The 15,956-nt window shown below is 37.7% G+C and overlaps 1 protein-coding gene across 1 annotated transcript in view; it reads right to left on the bottom strand.

The window, feature by feature from the left end:
- Positions 1-15,956, bottom strand: part of gnas (GNAS complex locus) — a 37,452-nt gene that overhangs the window by 17,698 nt on the left and 3,798 nt on the right. Inside the window, exons 3-5 of the mRNA XM_037684945.1 lie at positions 11,394-11,466; positions 3,996-4,050; positions 3,724-3,843 (exon numbers count right to left, since the gene is read on the bottom strand). Of these exons, the coding sequence (XP_037540873.1) occupies positions 3,724-3,843; positions 3,996-4,050; positions 11,394-11,466 (248 nt within the window). The remainder of the gene's footprint in view (positions 1-3,723; positions 3,844-3,995; positions 4,051-11,393; positions 11,467-15,956) is intronic.

Raw genomic sequence — 15,956 nt, 5'->3', positions numbered from 1 at the left:
TATATATATTTAAACAGCAACATCTGCTCAGTTTACCACCTTCATTTACAGATTTATCAATAAAATCACTCTATTATAGTTACTGTCACAAATCACAATGTTGTCGCACAGTATCACCTGCCACACAGAACTCCATGATCGTGTGATGGTATAAATCAGGTGTTCCCAACCCTGGTCCTTGAGGAACACCATCCTGCATGTTTTAGTCGTTTCCCTGCTCCAACACACCTGATTCAGTGATTAATTACTTCCTCATGTTCTGCAGAAGCCTGTAAATTACCCATTTATTAAAATCAGGTGTGTGGGAGCAGAGAAACGATCTAACAGGATGGTGTTCCTCAAGGACCAGGGTTGGGAACCCCTGGTATAAGTATTCATAAAACTAACGATCATTGCCATATTTGTGTTTGCAAAGTTGATTGGCTGTCGTAGCCATCTTGATTCAAGCTCAGCCATTCCAAAAGTTAATCAGTTTCAGGTAGAGTTAGACTCAATAACAGGTCAATACTGGACACTTGAAAAATGGGCTATCGGTTTATGTCTGTGTATACGTTTCTGATTACCAAGTTGGAAGATAAAGATGCAGCAGTAGCTGCTACAACCAGCAGCTTAATGTATCGTATATCAGCCAGCAGCTGCTCTAGTTCTTAAAGACTTGGAAAAACTCTTAACGATCAACCTCTAATTGTAGATGTACATCCAGTGACTACGGTACTTTCTCAGAGTTTAATTAAACTCTGTCCAGCTGTTTGTGAAACATTTTGCTAACAGACAGACAAACACAGGTAATTACATTATTGTGTGTACCTTTAATTGCGCAGCTGTCAATAACTAATAGTACAAACGTCTCAAAACAAGAACAGACCTTCCTGTATTATCCAATATTTAAGTAGGGAACAAAAGTTTGTTTCTGTTGTTCTTTAATGGTAGAACCAGCTCGTTAAAGCAAACAACATTAAGGTTAGCAACCGCAACTGGTGCTATCTGATGATCACAGAAATATTTGGCTAATTTTGACTAAATTTACTGCTCTTTTTCAAAACTGAGATGCTGATTCAAAATAAAACTTAAATATTTCTAAAAGATGCCACATGAAGCCCCGTTGAGCAAAGATTAAAAGTACGTACGTGTATTGAAAATGATGTGACGGTGTGAGCGGAAGTGACAGTGTGTGTCTACGACGCCTTCGAGCACACACACCTCTCTTCACCCACGCACACCCACGCATAATCCCTCATACAAATTCCAGTGACAGGCAAAATACACTTTCGCCATCCTGTTTAGTAACTTGGAAACTATGCAGTGCTCGTCAAAAACAAGTCAAACAAGTAAAGCCAAGCGGGAACTGATGATAAACGGCAATAAATAAGCGCATCCCAACAGCTCAGTGCAAGTGTCACACACACTGCAGGACGATTTTGAGATTAAACAGAAGCATCAACTCAGAATGGGACAATGAGCTCATCGCTGCTAGGTGTGTGCATAAATTATGCAACTGATCATCTATAAGGGTGCATTTTTAATCCACATTTTTGACAGATTTGTCCAAAATTCTACCTCCCTTTTGTCTTAGATTAAAATGAGCTGCAGCAACAACAAAAATTCACACAGGAACAACAGGAAAGTTAAAATTTTCAGCAGTTTTGATCCACTAAAACACCCTGTAACACATAAAACCTCTTACCGACCTGAATATGGTAACATTCAACACCAGTTTGGGTCTGCATTCACGATGTTCCAGATGTTTTATGTGGCCCTTAAATAGCATAACATTAACAACTTATATTGCATATTTATTTATTAGCAGAGGTATAAAATACAGAGTTTCATGCAACAAAAGGATTTAAATGCAAATTCTGTTATAGATCTTTTGTTTTAGCTCAGTTACTCAGTGACAACTGCTGACTCAGCTTCTGAAAGCATGACAGACCATGATCGTGTCTGTTCATCGTAGACTTTAGAGTTTAAAACTTGAATGTTTGAAAATTGTCTGGAAAGCTCCAACATCAGATTTCCTATCAGCGCTCCAAACGACAACATTAAATCTGGTGAAAGAATTCCTCCTGTGATTATTACGTGAACAGTTATTTGGTGACACTTTAAGGCTAAATTAAAATCAGCTCCCACTGACAGGTGAGACCGAGTAAACTGAAAATTGAATTATGTTCGGCTCCACAGGTGTCTGAACGAACACCGAGGCTCTGCAGTTAGGTCTCTTGGTTTGAACAATTAGTTAATGATAGCGTCCCACTGACAATACTAAACCCACACAGACACTCCCTGTGGGGGTTATGGGTAAACCACAGTGTCGGTAACACGGCGTCTTGACACAACACCTGTGTCACGGGCCGTCACCTGGGAATTTGGGACTTTACTGACACACGGAAGCACAAACACAGCTGAGGCAACCTGGTTCAACTGCAAATGTAATTTTCCAGGAAGAGCTCGACACACCTGTGACGTTTCAAAACAATTTAGATGAAAAACCAATGAAATGACACCAGAAAAATATGATTTATCGAGCTGTGACAATCTTACTTTTCATTTGTAAAATTAATTTTTAATAGGTTACAGATCTTTAAACTATTTTTATACTAAATTACTAAAATGATTTTAAATGTTAATGGATCAGGAGATGAAACAAATGCAGCACATAACTAAGAGCACAAACCGGCGTAATAGAAAATAACATTATTGCTATGGAACCGCCATGAAATGCCAGCAATAAAGTATTATGTGTTCATATGTCTGTCTGTTAGCAAAATATCTCAAGAACCAGTGGATGGATTCTAATGAGACTCATTCATTGTTCACCCACAACTGGTTAACTTTCAGAGTCAACCAAATTCAAGATGGTTTCCACAGCTAACAAATAGCTTTAAATCGGTCATTCTTACATATATTGAGCTAAAAATCTGGCGTGGTAGTAGCCGAGAGTCATTTACAACACATTGTCCAAGCACTAACAAATCACACAAGAACTCTGTTTAAAACTACAGCATGAAAAGTTGTGCGAAACTTGTAGTCCTTCAAAAAAAATGCTAATTTCATTCTCAGTTTATTTTGGTTTGTTTCCTGTTCTTAAATGCATTTAGTTTTTTTTTTTTTTTTTTTTTTTGCATAATCCATTTTCAGTTCTTGTTTAAATTAAAGATGTCTTAACTTACAATGCTGCCCCAAATAGGTAATGCTAGTTTTGTTTTTTGCAAAAATAAAGACTACAAACAAAAATATATGAATAAAAGAGCTTACAGCATGAAGTAATCAGAGATGATGTCAGAGATTTAAGATTAAACTTTGCAACATTTTGAAAATCCCAAACTTGAAGGGTTTAAAACAATTTATAAAGATTTTCATATGGACTTAAAAAAAAGTAATTTAGGTTTAAACTAAAATTTAGTACAATTACATTATGTGAAATTGTCCCTGTGAGTGACATCGAATGGTTGTTTGTCTCTATGTGTCCCTGTGATGGACTTGCAACCTGTCCAGGGTGTCCCCCGCTTCTCCCACAGTGATTGCTGGACATGGGCACCAGTGACCCCCACAACTCCAAAAAGAAGTAACGGGTAAAGATAATGAATGGATGGAAATTATAAGTTGTTATAACCTTTTAATTCCTGACTTAGTGAGGAGCCAGAACGTCAAAAAGTAACGTCAAACATCTGTTTGCAGAAATAATATTTCTGATTGTGGGTGTGTGTCGGATGAAGTGCCACTCACAGATGGAAAATCAAAGTCTTTCTGGTTGACGAGGTTGAGGACGTATTTGATCCGGTGCTGGTTCTCTGGGCATGCCAGCTGCACAGGTGGTGTCAGGGTGCTCATGGCTGTTACTATGGTCTGTCACAAACAAAGAAAATACACAATGATTGACATCATTTTGACCTCTGAAGAAAAAAAAGACTGTCTTGCCCTATTTGTTAAAAGTGTTCATTGATTTTAGGCTCAAGTATTAAAAAAAAGTAAAAAAATAATTAAAAGAAGACACTTACCTCAATAGCCTCTTTTATATTGTTCTTAATATCCTGAATTTTCTGCTTCTTTTCTCTGAAATAAAAAGGGGTGAGCATTGTGTAAAAATAGAGCAGAGATGATCATGGATCAGAATAAAAGCAAAAACAAACAGAACATTTACACTACCGTAATATATATGAAGAATTATTTAAGCTGCCTGATTTTATAAATTTGTCCAAGATATAATAAAAAAGTAATGCAAGTGTAATACAACTTATGAAAGTTAGAAGACATCAGTTTTAACAAAATATTTTGCTGAAAGAATTGATTAAGCTAAATGACAATAATTTACAGCCAACTAGTCTTAATCCTGTCGAGTATTTCCAAAAGAAATAAAACTCTGTTGGCTTGATTTCTGTGCCAGCAATATAGGAAAAACATATGTTTTTTTTGTCTTTATTGAACTTTAGATGATTTAATTTAGCCTGCAAATATGAAAAGTGTTAAAAAGGACACTGCAGTGCACCGTGCTGAGTTTGTTTTTGATCTGGAAGGGTAAGCAGACCTTCACTGTCACGCGTGGAGAAGAAATTATGTCTGTCTGATGTGAATGATAACTGTGTACAAGACATTTGGGACTCTTGGTGATAGAAATGTTTCTAATAAAAGGCAACCAGTGATCCAGTTAGTATATCTTTCACCTTGAGCCTGCCAGGACAACAGCGCATTGTGTTTACAATGGTTCCATGTCAATGACAAAGGGTGAGATTGGCCTCTATTTTTCTAGGCTACCTTCCCCCCCATCAAGGAAAAGGTTCACGCTGGTTCAAGAGTATGAAATATGCAGAAAATATAAAATCCAACGGTAAAATAACTTAATGTAGGTGATGCAATCTGCACGTTTAATCGACAAAATCAAACAATCCGTTCACATTTCATCTAAAAGATAAGATCTTGTTGGGATGCTGCTACGTTGATGCTAAGCTATTCACAAGTTTTAGCTGCTCATCTTGATGCCAAACGTTCAGCATTTCTGACAAGGCTTTAATTAGAAACATAGATAAAGCAGATGTTTGTTTTCCAAGACGTGTCACCTGTGAGGTCACACCAATAAACTGAGGCAAAAGAAAGACGGAAGAGCAGGGCAAAGAGTTCATCGGGTTAGAAAGGGATTGAGAAGGCCCTGTTTATACTTTCAAACTGACAGTCATTACAAATCACATGGTTGTGCGTGTGTACACCAACTCCAGTCTTAAGATTGAGAGTGCTTTCTTCATTGCCTCGTCTTCCCAGTCTTTTGTTTTATTTTCCCACTTTTCATTTTTTTGGTTCACTTTGTTTTGTCTTGGGTTCAGCTGTAATATTAAAAGATTGAGTTGACCCAAAAAGTAACCAGCTGAGTCTTCCGTATAGTAGACAAATAATTTAATAGTGATGTATTCTGGCTAAAGTTTATTTTTTATTTTTTTTAGTATTGAATCTTATACATACACATGAAAGAAACAATGCAACAAGGACAACAAATGGAGGAGCAGTTTAAGCATTGGCTGGTAAACGCTTGTTATATAACGTGTTTTTAGTCGGATTCAAAACCACAGAAATATTTTAGGTATGTTACAGTCTAGAGTAATGCCAAGATTGTAATGGAGGGTTGGTCCTGGTACGAGTGCGTTGTGATGTCAACATAGAAGAGTGGCCTTTTATATGATGCATCAGGCGAGCTGCAGTCGCAGTAGTTTTCCTCCTTTATGTTTAGCATTGCTGTAGAGATAATAAACGCCACTAATCAGCAAAACTGACACCAAAAAATGTCACGCACACAAGACATTATTCCTATGCAACTAACACATTTACATGCATCTGCTTTATCGTTAAGATGTTTTTCTAATTATGTAATACTTGTAATAACTAGGCCATCTTGAGTTTTGTTCAGTCAATCAGATATTGGTACAAATAAACCGTCTTGCAGACTGTTCTGCTGGTTTTCCCATGTTAAAATGTGCCACTTGCACAGCGATACAAATCAAGATGTGCACAACCAGCCAAAAAACAAAATCCGAGCAGGCACCATGACACTAGTTTTCATGCGAGATGCTGTTTGCAAGGCCAAAGCAACTACCGGTACTTCACAAAATGCTGCCCCTCCACCTCCAGTCAGTACAGAGGCAGTCAGTCAGTGTTTACAATGGACATAAGAGGTGAACCCACTGAAACTGCATGTGAATTTATTAAGTAACAAAAAGGAAGAGACAAAGAAGGTGCGAAAGATCAACTAACGAATAAATTAATAAACAAGAGAGTTTGGATGCTGCCACAGGCATGCTCAGGACAAGAAACTAAATTTAAGTATCCTGATGCATGCTCAATAATCCAGGTAGAAAAATCTAAAAAAATTAAGTCTGTTGCTCTGGACCCATTATACATTGAAGTTGAAACTCTGTTAAGTTTGCTTTCTAAAATAATTCCTTTTGCAGCTACTATTTTACTAAATTTTACTGTCTTTGTTTTGATTATTTCTGTAATACATCGAACCAGAATGAACTGTCTTCACCCCAAAATAAATGGCATAATTTATAGTTTGATTACTGCCTGCTACCAAAAGGCAGGCATATCATAATTGCCTGGATTTACGTGTGCCTATTGCGTTTATCATAAAAAGTGAACTAAAATAGAGAAAGAGAATTTGGCAAGTGTTTTAGACTGGATGCCGTTCCTGACACAACCTGAGATTAAACCTGAAGCTTTAGGATCACAGGACTGCAGCACTGACCACTGAGCTACCAAATCATTAGGGCAATGGTAGCCATTTCATTAGGGCCTAATGAACAGATTTTAATGAAACTCTCAAACAGTAATCAATAGATGTACATCTATAACTGACCAACTTTTAGAGTCGGACTGATTTAAGATGGCCTCCACAGCCTTAGCAAACACAAAAATGTCTATCACTCAGTCAATTTTACAAATATTGAGTTAAGTATATATGTTTATGAACCTTTATATTATCAGGCAAATCCCATGGAGAGCACGGATTTCCTTATCAGGAGAGGCCTGGGCCTGAAGGCAGCCTAAACATGCACGTTTTTCAACTGTGGGAGAGGAAGCCAGAGCAGCCAGAGAAAATCCACGTACACACGAAAACATGCAAATTCCACACAGAAAAACCCCAGGTCCAAACCCGAGATTGAACCCAGGACCTTATGCTGTGACGCAACAGTGCTCACCACTAAGCCACTGTGCAGCCGAAAATTTGGTGTGGTAGTAGCTTAGAGTAATTTCCTACTTCGCACATACTCCAAGTATTACCAGGTTGAGTGAGATCTCATGAAATCACGCTCATTTTCATGGTGACCATAACTGCAGTAACAATGTCATTTCTTAACACAGGATGATCTTTGTTTACTTCTTACTTGAAGGAGTGATTTGCACCCCTTCAAGAAAAGCTAGGTCGTTTAATTTGAAATTAAATAATTCAGAATTATTAGGTAAATAAAAACATTAAATTAATCATTTTGTTTAAAAGGTGCCTCTGTGCATAATAAAAAAATTGCCACTTCAACACAATAGAAATGGGTTTTTTTTAACTGTTTTTTTGCAAGCAAATCCACAGATTAAATTAGTTTAAATATGAAGGAAAACAATCTGGAAACAGCAAATAACATGAATATAAGGAAAATATAATAATATAATTACCGGTATTTTCTGTATAAAATGTTGATTAAAACCACTGAATGGTGTAAAGGTCGTCACATATTTGTGTCTGTGGACTCTGAAGTTCATCACTGTGGTGCTTGCACCCACCCTTCAAAAAGGTCCCACATTTGGTGCTTTGCCACCATCTCAACTCTCATCGGTTCCATATCACGCCGCAGCAGTTAAGGGCCTGCCCACTGCCGTTACCCACTCCCAGTCAGCCTGGTCAATGGGACCATCTTGTTTGAGGTTCCAAGTGAACTGCTTTGAGGTGATGATTTTGACATCAGCAGCCGTTGATTGGCCACTGATCGTGTTGATAGAGGTGCCACAAGAAATGAGCGCACTTACAGCGAACTATTGGAGATGATGGTGAGCAAGGCTACACCCAGACTTATAAGCAGTGTCAGGAAAGAAACTAGAGTCTGATTATAGGACGATTAAGGACCATAATGGGTGGAGTGGTTCCCAGTGTTTCCCCTACCATTATACAAGCGGGGTGCCCCACCCCGTCAACAGGACTGAGCACCCCGCCTACCAAACCGAACTAACCCACCAACTTTGCATCGACGATCCCGCCCAGAGAGCGGGGAAACAAGTCACAGTGCCAAATCACCTACACCTGTGAAGAACCAATAAGACAAGAGCTGAATGGAGTTGCACTTATCAATGGCAAAGCAGCTTTAGCTTCAGTCCTCTGTTTTAAACACTTGAAAGTCCTAGTGGTAAAGCTGAAAGTTAAACACACTGACCAAGACGCTTCAATAGTCAATTTTAAAAGAAGACCCAAGTGAGCCTTTCATTAATTTTTCCCCTAAACATGACCAACACCAAAAACCCATCAGTCACAAGTCAATTACTCTGACTTTACCACAACACTCAAACCATTCATCTTGAATCTGTTATCACTAGCATCATTGGACACTTTATGTCCCAAATCAACATATTTGTGCCAGGCTGGAGGATCTGTACTCATTAAAACATGTTACTATTTTTGTCATGTGAAGACCCACAAGCAACTGTCTGCGACACTGCCGTTTTGATTTCAATCACCAAGAAAAGTTCCTAAATGCGATACGTTAAATGCTATAGTCAAACAATCAAGCTAATATGGAGTTTCAGTTTAGTGCACACGAGACAGCAGAATGCTAAACCAAATCAGCCCGACACTTCCAGTAATGTCAGATATACAAGTTATGATGTTGCATTAATCTGCCACCCACGCACACACAGAACATGAACAGGCATGCACATTTAGACACTTTCCTACACAAACACAAGGACACACACACACTGTTCAGCGTTGTGGAGTCACGCACTGGGTCATATGCTTTAGTCTGCCTAAGGTGCTCATTTTCTAGTCTAACCTTGCAAAGATGCTTCAGTCCCAACCAATACATGACCACTAGCAGACCCAACCCATGCTTAGTCACCAACACACAAACTCGCATACAGAAGTTTCTCTTTGCTTCCTGTATGTGTAATGCATAATTTAGAGTGTGATTCAAAAACCAAATAGGCAGGAAAAAGCAAGCAGCTTGCTCATTTAAGAGTTGTCGCCAAAACCAGTCAAAATAAAAGTATAACTATAAATAAATAAAATTAATTTAGGTTCTTGGCTCTCAGTGTGATTTATTCTCAGTTTGTATTCTTGTCTGATTTGTTTAAAATCTGTTACAGTGACACATTTCAAGGTTTTAAGAGTTTTTATTGGGTTATAGTTTAAGAATGTTATGCCTAAAACAATCTGACAAAGTTTTAATGAACCTGCAAAAACACTGGTTCATGGTTAATGTTCTTGTGGTTTAAACGACTCTAATATGCAGAGTTTGAGATTAGCAGCAGTCAATTCCACTTTTTTAAACAACGATGGCAAGAAAAAATAAATTCCAGATTGAACATCACATTTCATAGACTCATCACTTTTCAATACCAGAATTGTTGCATCTGGAGCTGCCCAAGTTGTTTTCTGCTTCACCTACTAGAACCCATCAACTACAGTGAAGGTTGGACAGAAGACTGTTGGAGTCAGCCTCCCCAACTTCACAGACATCTACACCTCCTGATGCAGGAGGGCCACCTGCATCATGAAGGACCCCACTCACCCAGCACACACTTTTTGCCCCGCTCCCCTCAGGCAGGAGGTTAAGGAGCATAAAGTGCAGAGCCACTAGACTGAGGAACAGCTTCTACTCTGAAGCAGTTAGACTCATGAACATTTAACTAGGATTATCACTGTGAAAAAAAAAGAAAGAAAATCACTGTAATGCCACTTGATTGTTAATAAGTGCTGCTGATCTCACGCAGCTGATTTATTTCATGCTGATGTAGTCATTCGTACTCATCTGCTCACACAGACATGTTCGTGCTGCTGTTGTTCAGCACATTGTTTTTGTACTATTAGTGCTTCGTGTATTTTTAGTTTAGCAAACTTATTAGTTCATTATTAGTGTACTATTATTGTTATTACTATTATTATTAGTGTACTAGTACTAGTGTACTATTAGTGCTTAGCGTATTCTTAGTTGAGCAAATTTTAGCATACTTGTGTACTATTATTTCTTAGTTCATATCTTAGATCTTACTGTTTTTCTTTACAATTTATATTTCTGTTGGATGTAACTGGTACCCTGAGTACACAATTTTGTTCCACCACATGCACCACATACAATGAGAATGACCTTGATGATGCATCACCTCTGCCATTAACACCAAATTTGAGGCACAGCTAGAACCAATCACCATACAGCAGCACTGTGCAGTATACAAGTGGTAGAGGCCTACCTGCGACACACTCGGGCTGAAAGTCACCAGAATTGTCAAGATGGAGAAGTTCTGCTGAAGAGGAGTTAAGTTTGCTGGACTTGTGCTTCAGGTATATTCCCTACATGCCATCTCTAGATGCCTCGGTGCACCACATCTGTCCAGCACCTTTGCCCTCCACCTAATCCACATTATCTCCAACAAATTATCCAAAGATCCTCTTTTTTTCCTCAAGTGTCAAAAACATAAGGTTGCAGATTAGACGCTTGGACATTTGTTATAACCTAACCCTGGCAGAAGCACAAAAGACCAACAAAACATCTGCTAGAATGTAAGCGGCAACATAAGGTAGTCCTTATCCAGCCACTGTAATCAATAATAAGCAAATGATACAGTAGATACTTGATGCTAATTTTAAGACTTTATTTTAGATATTTTGGTTTCAGTATCCAGTTTACCTATGCACTGCCTTAAAATATCAGCACACTATAGCACTACACCTGTGTGCATATTAGGAAGTAAAATGGCAACTGTATGGCAGCAAAAAGGAAGTGCTCTTGTTTGCAAATGATTAAACAATTTTATATAAAAGAAGGGAAACAAGGCGTTTGTGTGTCCTAACCACTTAATGATTGGCAAAAGCTAAAAGCAACTTCCTGAAACTATGACTGGTTCTCAGTGTCTAAAACCTGCATGGACAAAAAATGTGGGAAATATGCAAATATTTTCAAAAGGGTATTTCTGAAATCTTGTGAACTTAGGAATATATTGAGTTGTATGCCGCACAGAAGCAAATACATTGTGAAATATATTAACTGGACATTTGATCTAATCTTTGAGTGTCAGAAGAAGGTGCAAGTACAGCCAGGATTTGAGGTTTTCCAGAGGACACATCATCAGCTTCTTGATTATAAAAGCATATTGGACTAAATAGTTGTTGCGTGTATTTACTTGTAGGATTTTGTTTATATCATACTCACTCTGCATTGAAGCCATTCACATGTAGGATCCTCATCTGTTTCACTATGGTGCTCTTTCCCGACTCTCCAGCTCCTGTGACCAAAAATAAAGGAACAAAAATAAATTAAAAAAAAAAATGAGCACACCTTAAATCCAGAAGACAATTAGACTTTTCAATAAGGTTGAGTGGTATCATTGAAATACCACATCCCACAAAATCTAAAAATCAACCATATCACTTTGAACACTGTCGTTAAAACCCTGTGTAGTTTAGAAGTCTAGAAAGCAACTAAACTTCACGTCTGTTAAAACTAGTCCTGAAAAAACAGAAATCCTGTAAATTGTGTGAACCAAAGCTTCCACAAGAATAACAGAAGGCAGGTGCACAAGAGTTAACATTATGCAGCCTCTTACAATAAAAACCTCGTGCAGCAAAGGTGGCAGCTCAAACCCTGGAAGATGGAGCAGAAGTTTAGCCGACTGGTTATTATAGAGCCAAAACATGAACTCCACAAAAACCCAACAACCAATAAAACAAATAATTCTGTAATTTTATGAGCATTTTGTTCAAGTTTTTATGTTAAAATTTATTGTTAAAATACTAGATTCCAATTGCAATAAGTGTGTTGTAACTCTAAAATAAAAAAGAAAAATTAAAAATCTATTAGAACCCCTCAAAATGCCCTAAATTACATGAGACACTGATTCAACTTTAAAGAATTACGGTGGCCACAATATCAATCTCTTAAAAGTATTTATAAAAAAATACAACCTGGATTTTTACCTAATTTTACATTGAGTGCAAAACCTGCAGCACAATATTGTGTTGGGTTTGTGTGCAATGTATTTGACAACAAACTGAAACTGGCAGCACGTGGCCTTGCTGGGAAGCTAGCTTTACCTCGTCAGTCCCCAAAAAATGTGATTGTTAGAAAAAAACCTCACAGCTCTCTTTGTAATGTCAAACTTGCAGTTAGCACATCTATGAGAAGAGCGAGCACCTTAAATTGTAGTATAACAAGCTGTGGAGTATTTGCCGTATCTGAGGATTTTCTTATATCTGGCTCATTAGTTTATTTTGCATTTGTTTGATCTCACCTAAGCTTTAAAACCAAAAACTCACTGCAAGTCATTTTACTTGCCTAAACCAAATAATTATTTATTTACTCCTTCAAAAAAGATCAGCTTGTTTCATACATGAAAAACACCAAAGTCATGGGTGTGGCTGCAAGAAAGTGTCAGTCTGGATTGTCCTTATTGTTTGGAGACTGAAGGATTCTGGGTATTCAAACAAAACCACTTGCATGCATCCCTCCAAAAAGCTAACAATGCCAAGACATCAGAGGTGATGCTACATGTTGGTTTAATGTTGACAGAAAATGAAGAACACAGAAAACACTTCCATGGGACAAACTCCCCCCTGCTTTATCAAAGACCCTCAACAAATCAACTGTCTGGCAAAGAAACAAGATTAAAAAACTTGATACAACTTTTAAAATTAACTTATCCAGTACTAATTTAGCTAGTATTTGACAACTTTAACCTGCACTCAACGCCCAGAAAATATGGGACTGGGATATTTCAGAGGATTGTCAATCTACAGTTTATATAATCGACTAATAACAAGGAAACCTTTAATCTTCCAACAGTCATCAGAGAATAACTCAACCGGTTAATATCAGGTTTTAAAGTTAGTTAAATGCAACGTGTGATATTTTCCATGGTGTCATTTTTGCAGAAGCAATCTGTGGAAAAGGTAAGCACGTTGCATTTCTCAACCGTTTATAGAACTATCTTTATCAGCAAGAACTTTAAGTATTTGTCTCCTGCGTGACTTTATCAGTCTCCCACATTGTTGTGGAAAAATTTTGGTTCATGCAGTCTGACAACATTGTTTAGATTTATTAAGGCATGTGAGCATTCATTTACGGTATTCACAACTTTCTAGAGATCCCAGCACAGAAATTCTATTAAAATTGGGAGTACGGACTTTGATTGGGTCACCGGTTCTTTTCTTTTTCAGCCATTTTGATGTAATTGCTGCTGTTTGGGAGTCTCATCTTGCTGTGCGACCTGACTCGAAACAGGCTTCAGTTGTTTGACAGGTGGCTTCACATTTGGTCGACTCAATGAGTTTTCCGAGTACTGTGGCTGCAAAACCAGCCCACATCATCAACTCTACCACCGTGCTTGACAGTTTGTGTGACATTTTCAAGCTGATATGCGTTTGGCTTCCACCAAATAACGCACTGTACGTTATGTTCAAACATTTCCACTTTGCCTTAGAGAGTCCATCTCTGAAACATTGTTCCAATTGTTTTTAATTAATTACGTTTGAATTTTTAAAGTGTATGTTTTAAAACCAGTTTTGATGTCATGTTATTGTAGTTTTAAGAAAATAAGAACTTACTGGGAGTGTTTGTAAAGAAGCCTGACTTGTCATTAACTTCAACATTAATATTATTTGCATAGTTATTATATGGAGTGGTTCAGAACACACTTCACTGTGTTCATACTATAAAAATACTGAACATTTAAATTACTGAAGTCTCAAAGTTGGGATGCAGCTTTTTTTTTTCTTTGCCGTTTTATTAAAAAAGTACCTGCTTTGACTTGAATGTAAATTTAAATGGCATGTCTATTCCTGGTAAATCTGACCACGGTCTTGTGTTTTAGTTGTGAATAATCTTCCTTTATGTAGAATAATGGACTCCAGTTTTTTTTAGAAATGGTCTCATCATTCCCATATTGGTGGGCAGCAACAATTCTATTACAAAGATCCTTGCTTATGTCTTTGTCTACCCAAAAGGTACGGTGGCCGACAGGTGCAAACGCGCAGCTAACGACGAAACAAGCTGCAAACCCATGCATGATGCAAACTCCAAAACAAGTAAACAAACAAAAAAAAAAACAAATGCAGCTGAAAAATGCTGCAACAACAGAAAATACGAACAAAGCTCTACAATCAACAAAACAAACGCAAACAAAAAATGCTGCAAATAGTAAAAACAACTGCAAAAACAACGGCTCCACAAAACGCAAGTGTTCCAAACCACTAGGGGGAGTCGAACAAAGAAGAAATCATAAAAGAAAGTTGGAGGAAGAAAGAAAAGGTTATAGACGCCTCATTGAGCGCTGAATCATACGTCGACGCCACCGCTGTATTGAATGTGGCTAAAGTGAATCGATACATAGAAGATGCCTCGTTCATTCAGAGTGGCAACACAGAAAAAGTTGTGCAAGACCATTCTTTTCCAAGGTTTATAATTTACACACATGCACACACAGACTGCATATACCCCCACCCCCTGTAAAGATATATTGGTTCATCGATGTGATTCATCAAAATCAGTTAAATGTGAATGTTAGTTCTCTTTATTCAAAAAAAAATCCACGTCACATCTACACTTCAGGATCGGGTTATTATAGGCACAGATTAAATGTTAAATATGAATATTTCTATATTTATCGCCACAGTAATAGTGTTACACACACGTTAGTAGTTTTAAACACTCGAAAGAATACATACATTGGTTTAGTGTTTACGAGTAAACATTTTTAATAATCACATTAAAAGTTACAAATGTCATTGGTGCCAGTTTGTTTTCAAAATATATTAGTGTGTGAATGACAGGCATCAACTTAAAACACTTTGTAGAACAGTGCTTTATGAAGTTCAGTCCATTTCCTTGCATTAGTTGGCCGACAGATCTGCCACATTCAATATGGCGGACGTTCCGATGTACTGCAGCGGGCCAGCCCGCTCAACGAGGCGTCTACTATACAGACCTCCGAATGCAGTGACTGACACATAAGAGATGCAAACTTGTAAATCAAAGTCTCTAGCATGCTAACATTACCTACGTAACTGTGCTGCTATTCTATAATATTGTAATACTTTCTCTCTTCCCCCAACTTCCTTTTATGATTTGTTCTTTATTCGACTCCCCCTACGACTCCCCCTAGTGGTCTGGAGCACTTTCGTTTTGTGGAGCGAGTTTGCTGTTTTTACTATTTGCAGCATTTTACTTTTTTTGTTGATTGTAGATCTTTGCTTCCATTTTCTGTTATTGCAGCATTTTTTTGTTTACACAGTTTTTCTGTTGCTGTTTTTTTATTTTTGTGCATGTTTTGGAGTTTGCATCATACATGTGTTTGCAGCTCGTTTCGCCGTTTGCTGCTCGTTCGCACCTGTCGGCCACCGTAAAAAGGTGTTAAGACACACCTGAATTTTCTAGAGCGACAATCTGCTTAAACTTCTTTTTTTCCTCAAATTGTGTTTTTCATTTCAACCGAGGATGCATTTTCTTAATTCCAACGCTTTTGTGAGAATTTTAAAAACAAATTATATAACTTTTACATAAAACCTATGACTTAGAGGACTTTTTTTTTTTTTATTACCATTATCGTGCAATACTTTCTCCAATTTGTTTGATGACTTCAAGTCAGTGTATTTTCCCTGCTGTTTCTCTTCCATCTCCTTGTTTTTTCTCATATTGTAACATACTGTGAGACAAGGCAGAAATATAGTGAGGAGCTGCAGAATCCAGATCCTTGAGGATCACTGTCGTGCATGTTCTAGA

Source organism: Nematolebias whitei, chromosome 11, assembly GCF_014905685.2.
Source record: "Nematolebias whitei isolate Nwh7 chromosome 11, NemWhi1, whole genome shotgun sequence".
NCBI classification, from domain to species: Eukaryota; Metazoa; Chordata; class Actinopteri; order Cyprinodontiformes; family Rivulidae; genus Nematolebias; species Nematolebias whitei.
The sequence above is the reverse complement of the archived record's forward strand: the minus strand, read 5'-3'. Positions and strand labels throughout refer to the sequence as shown.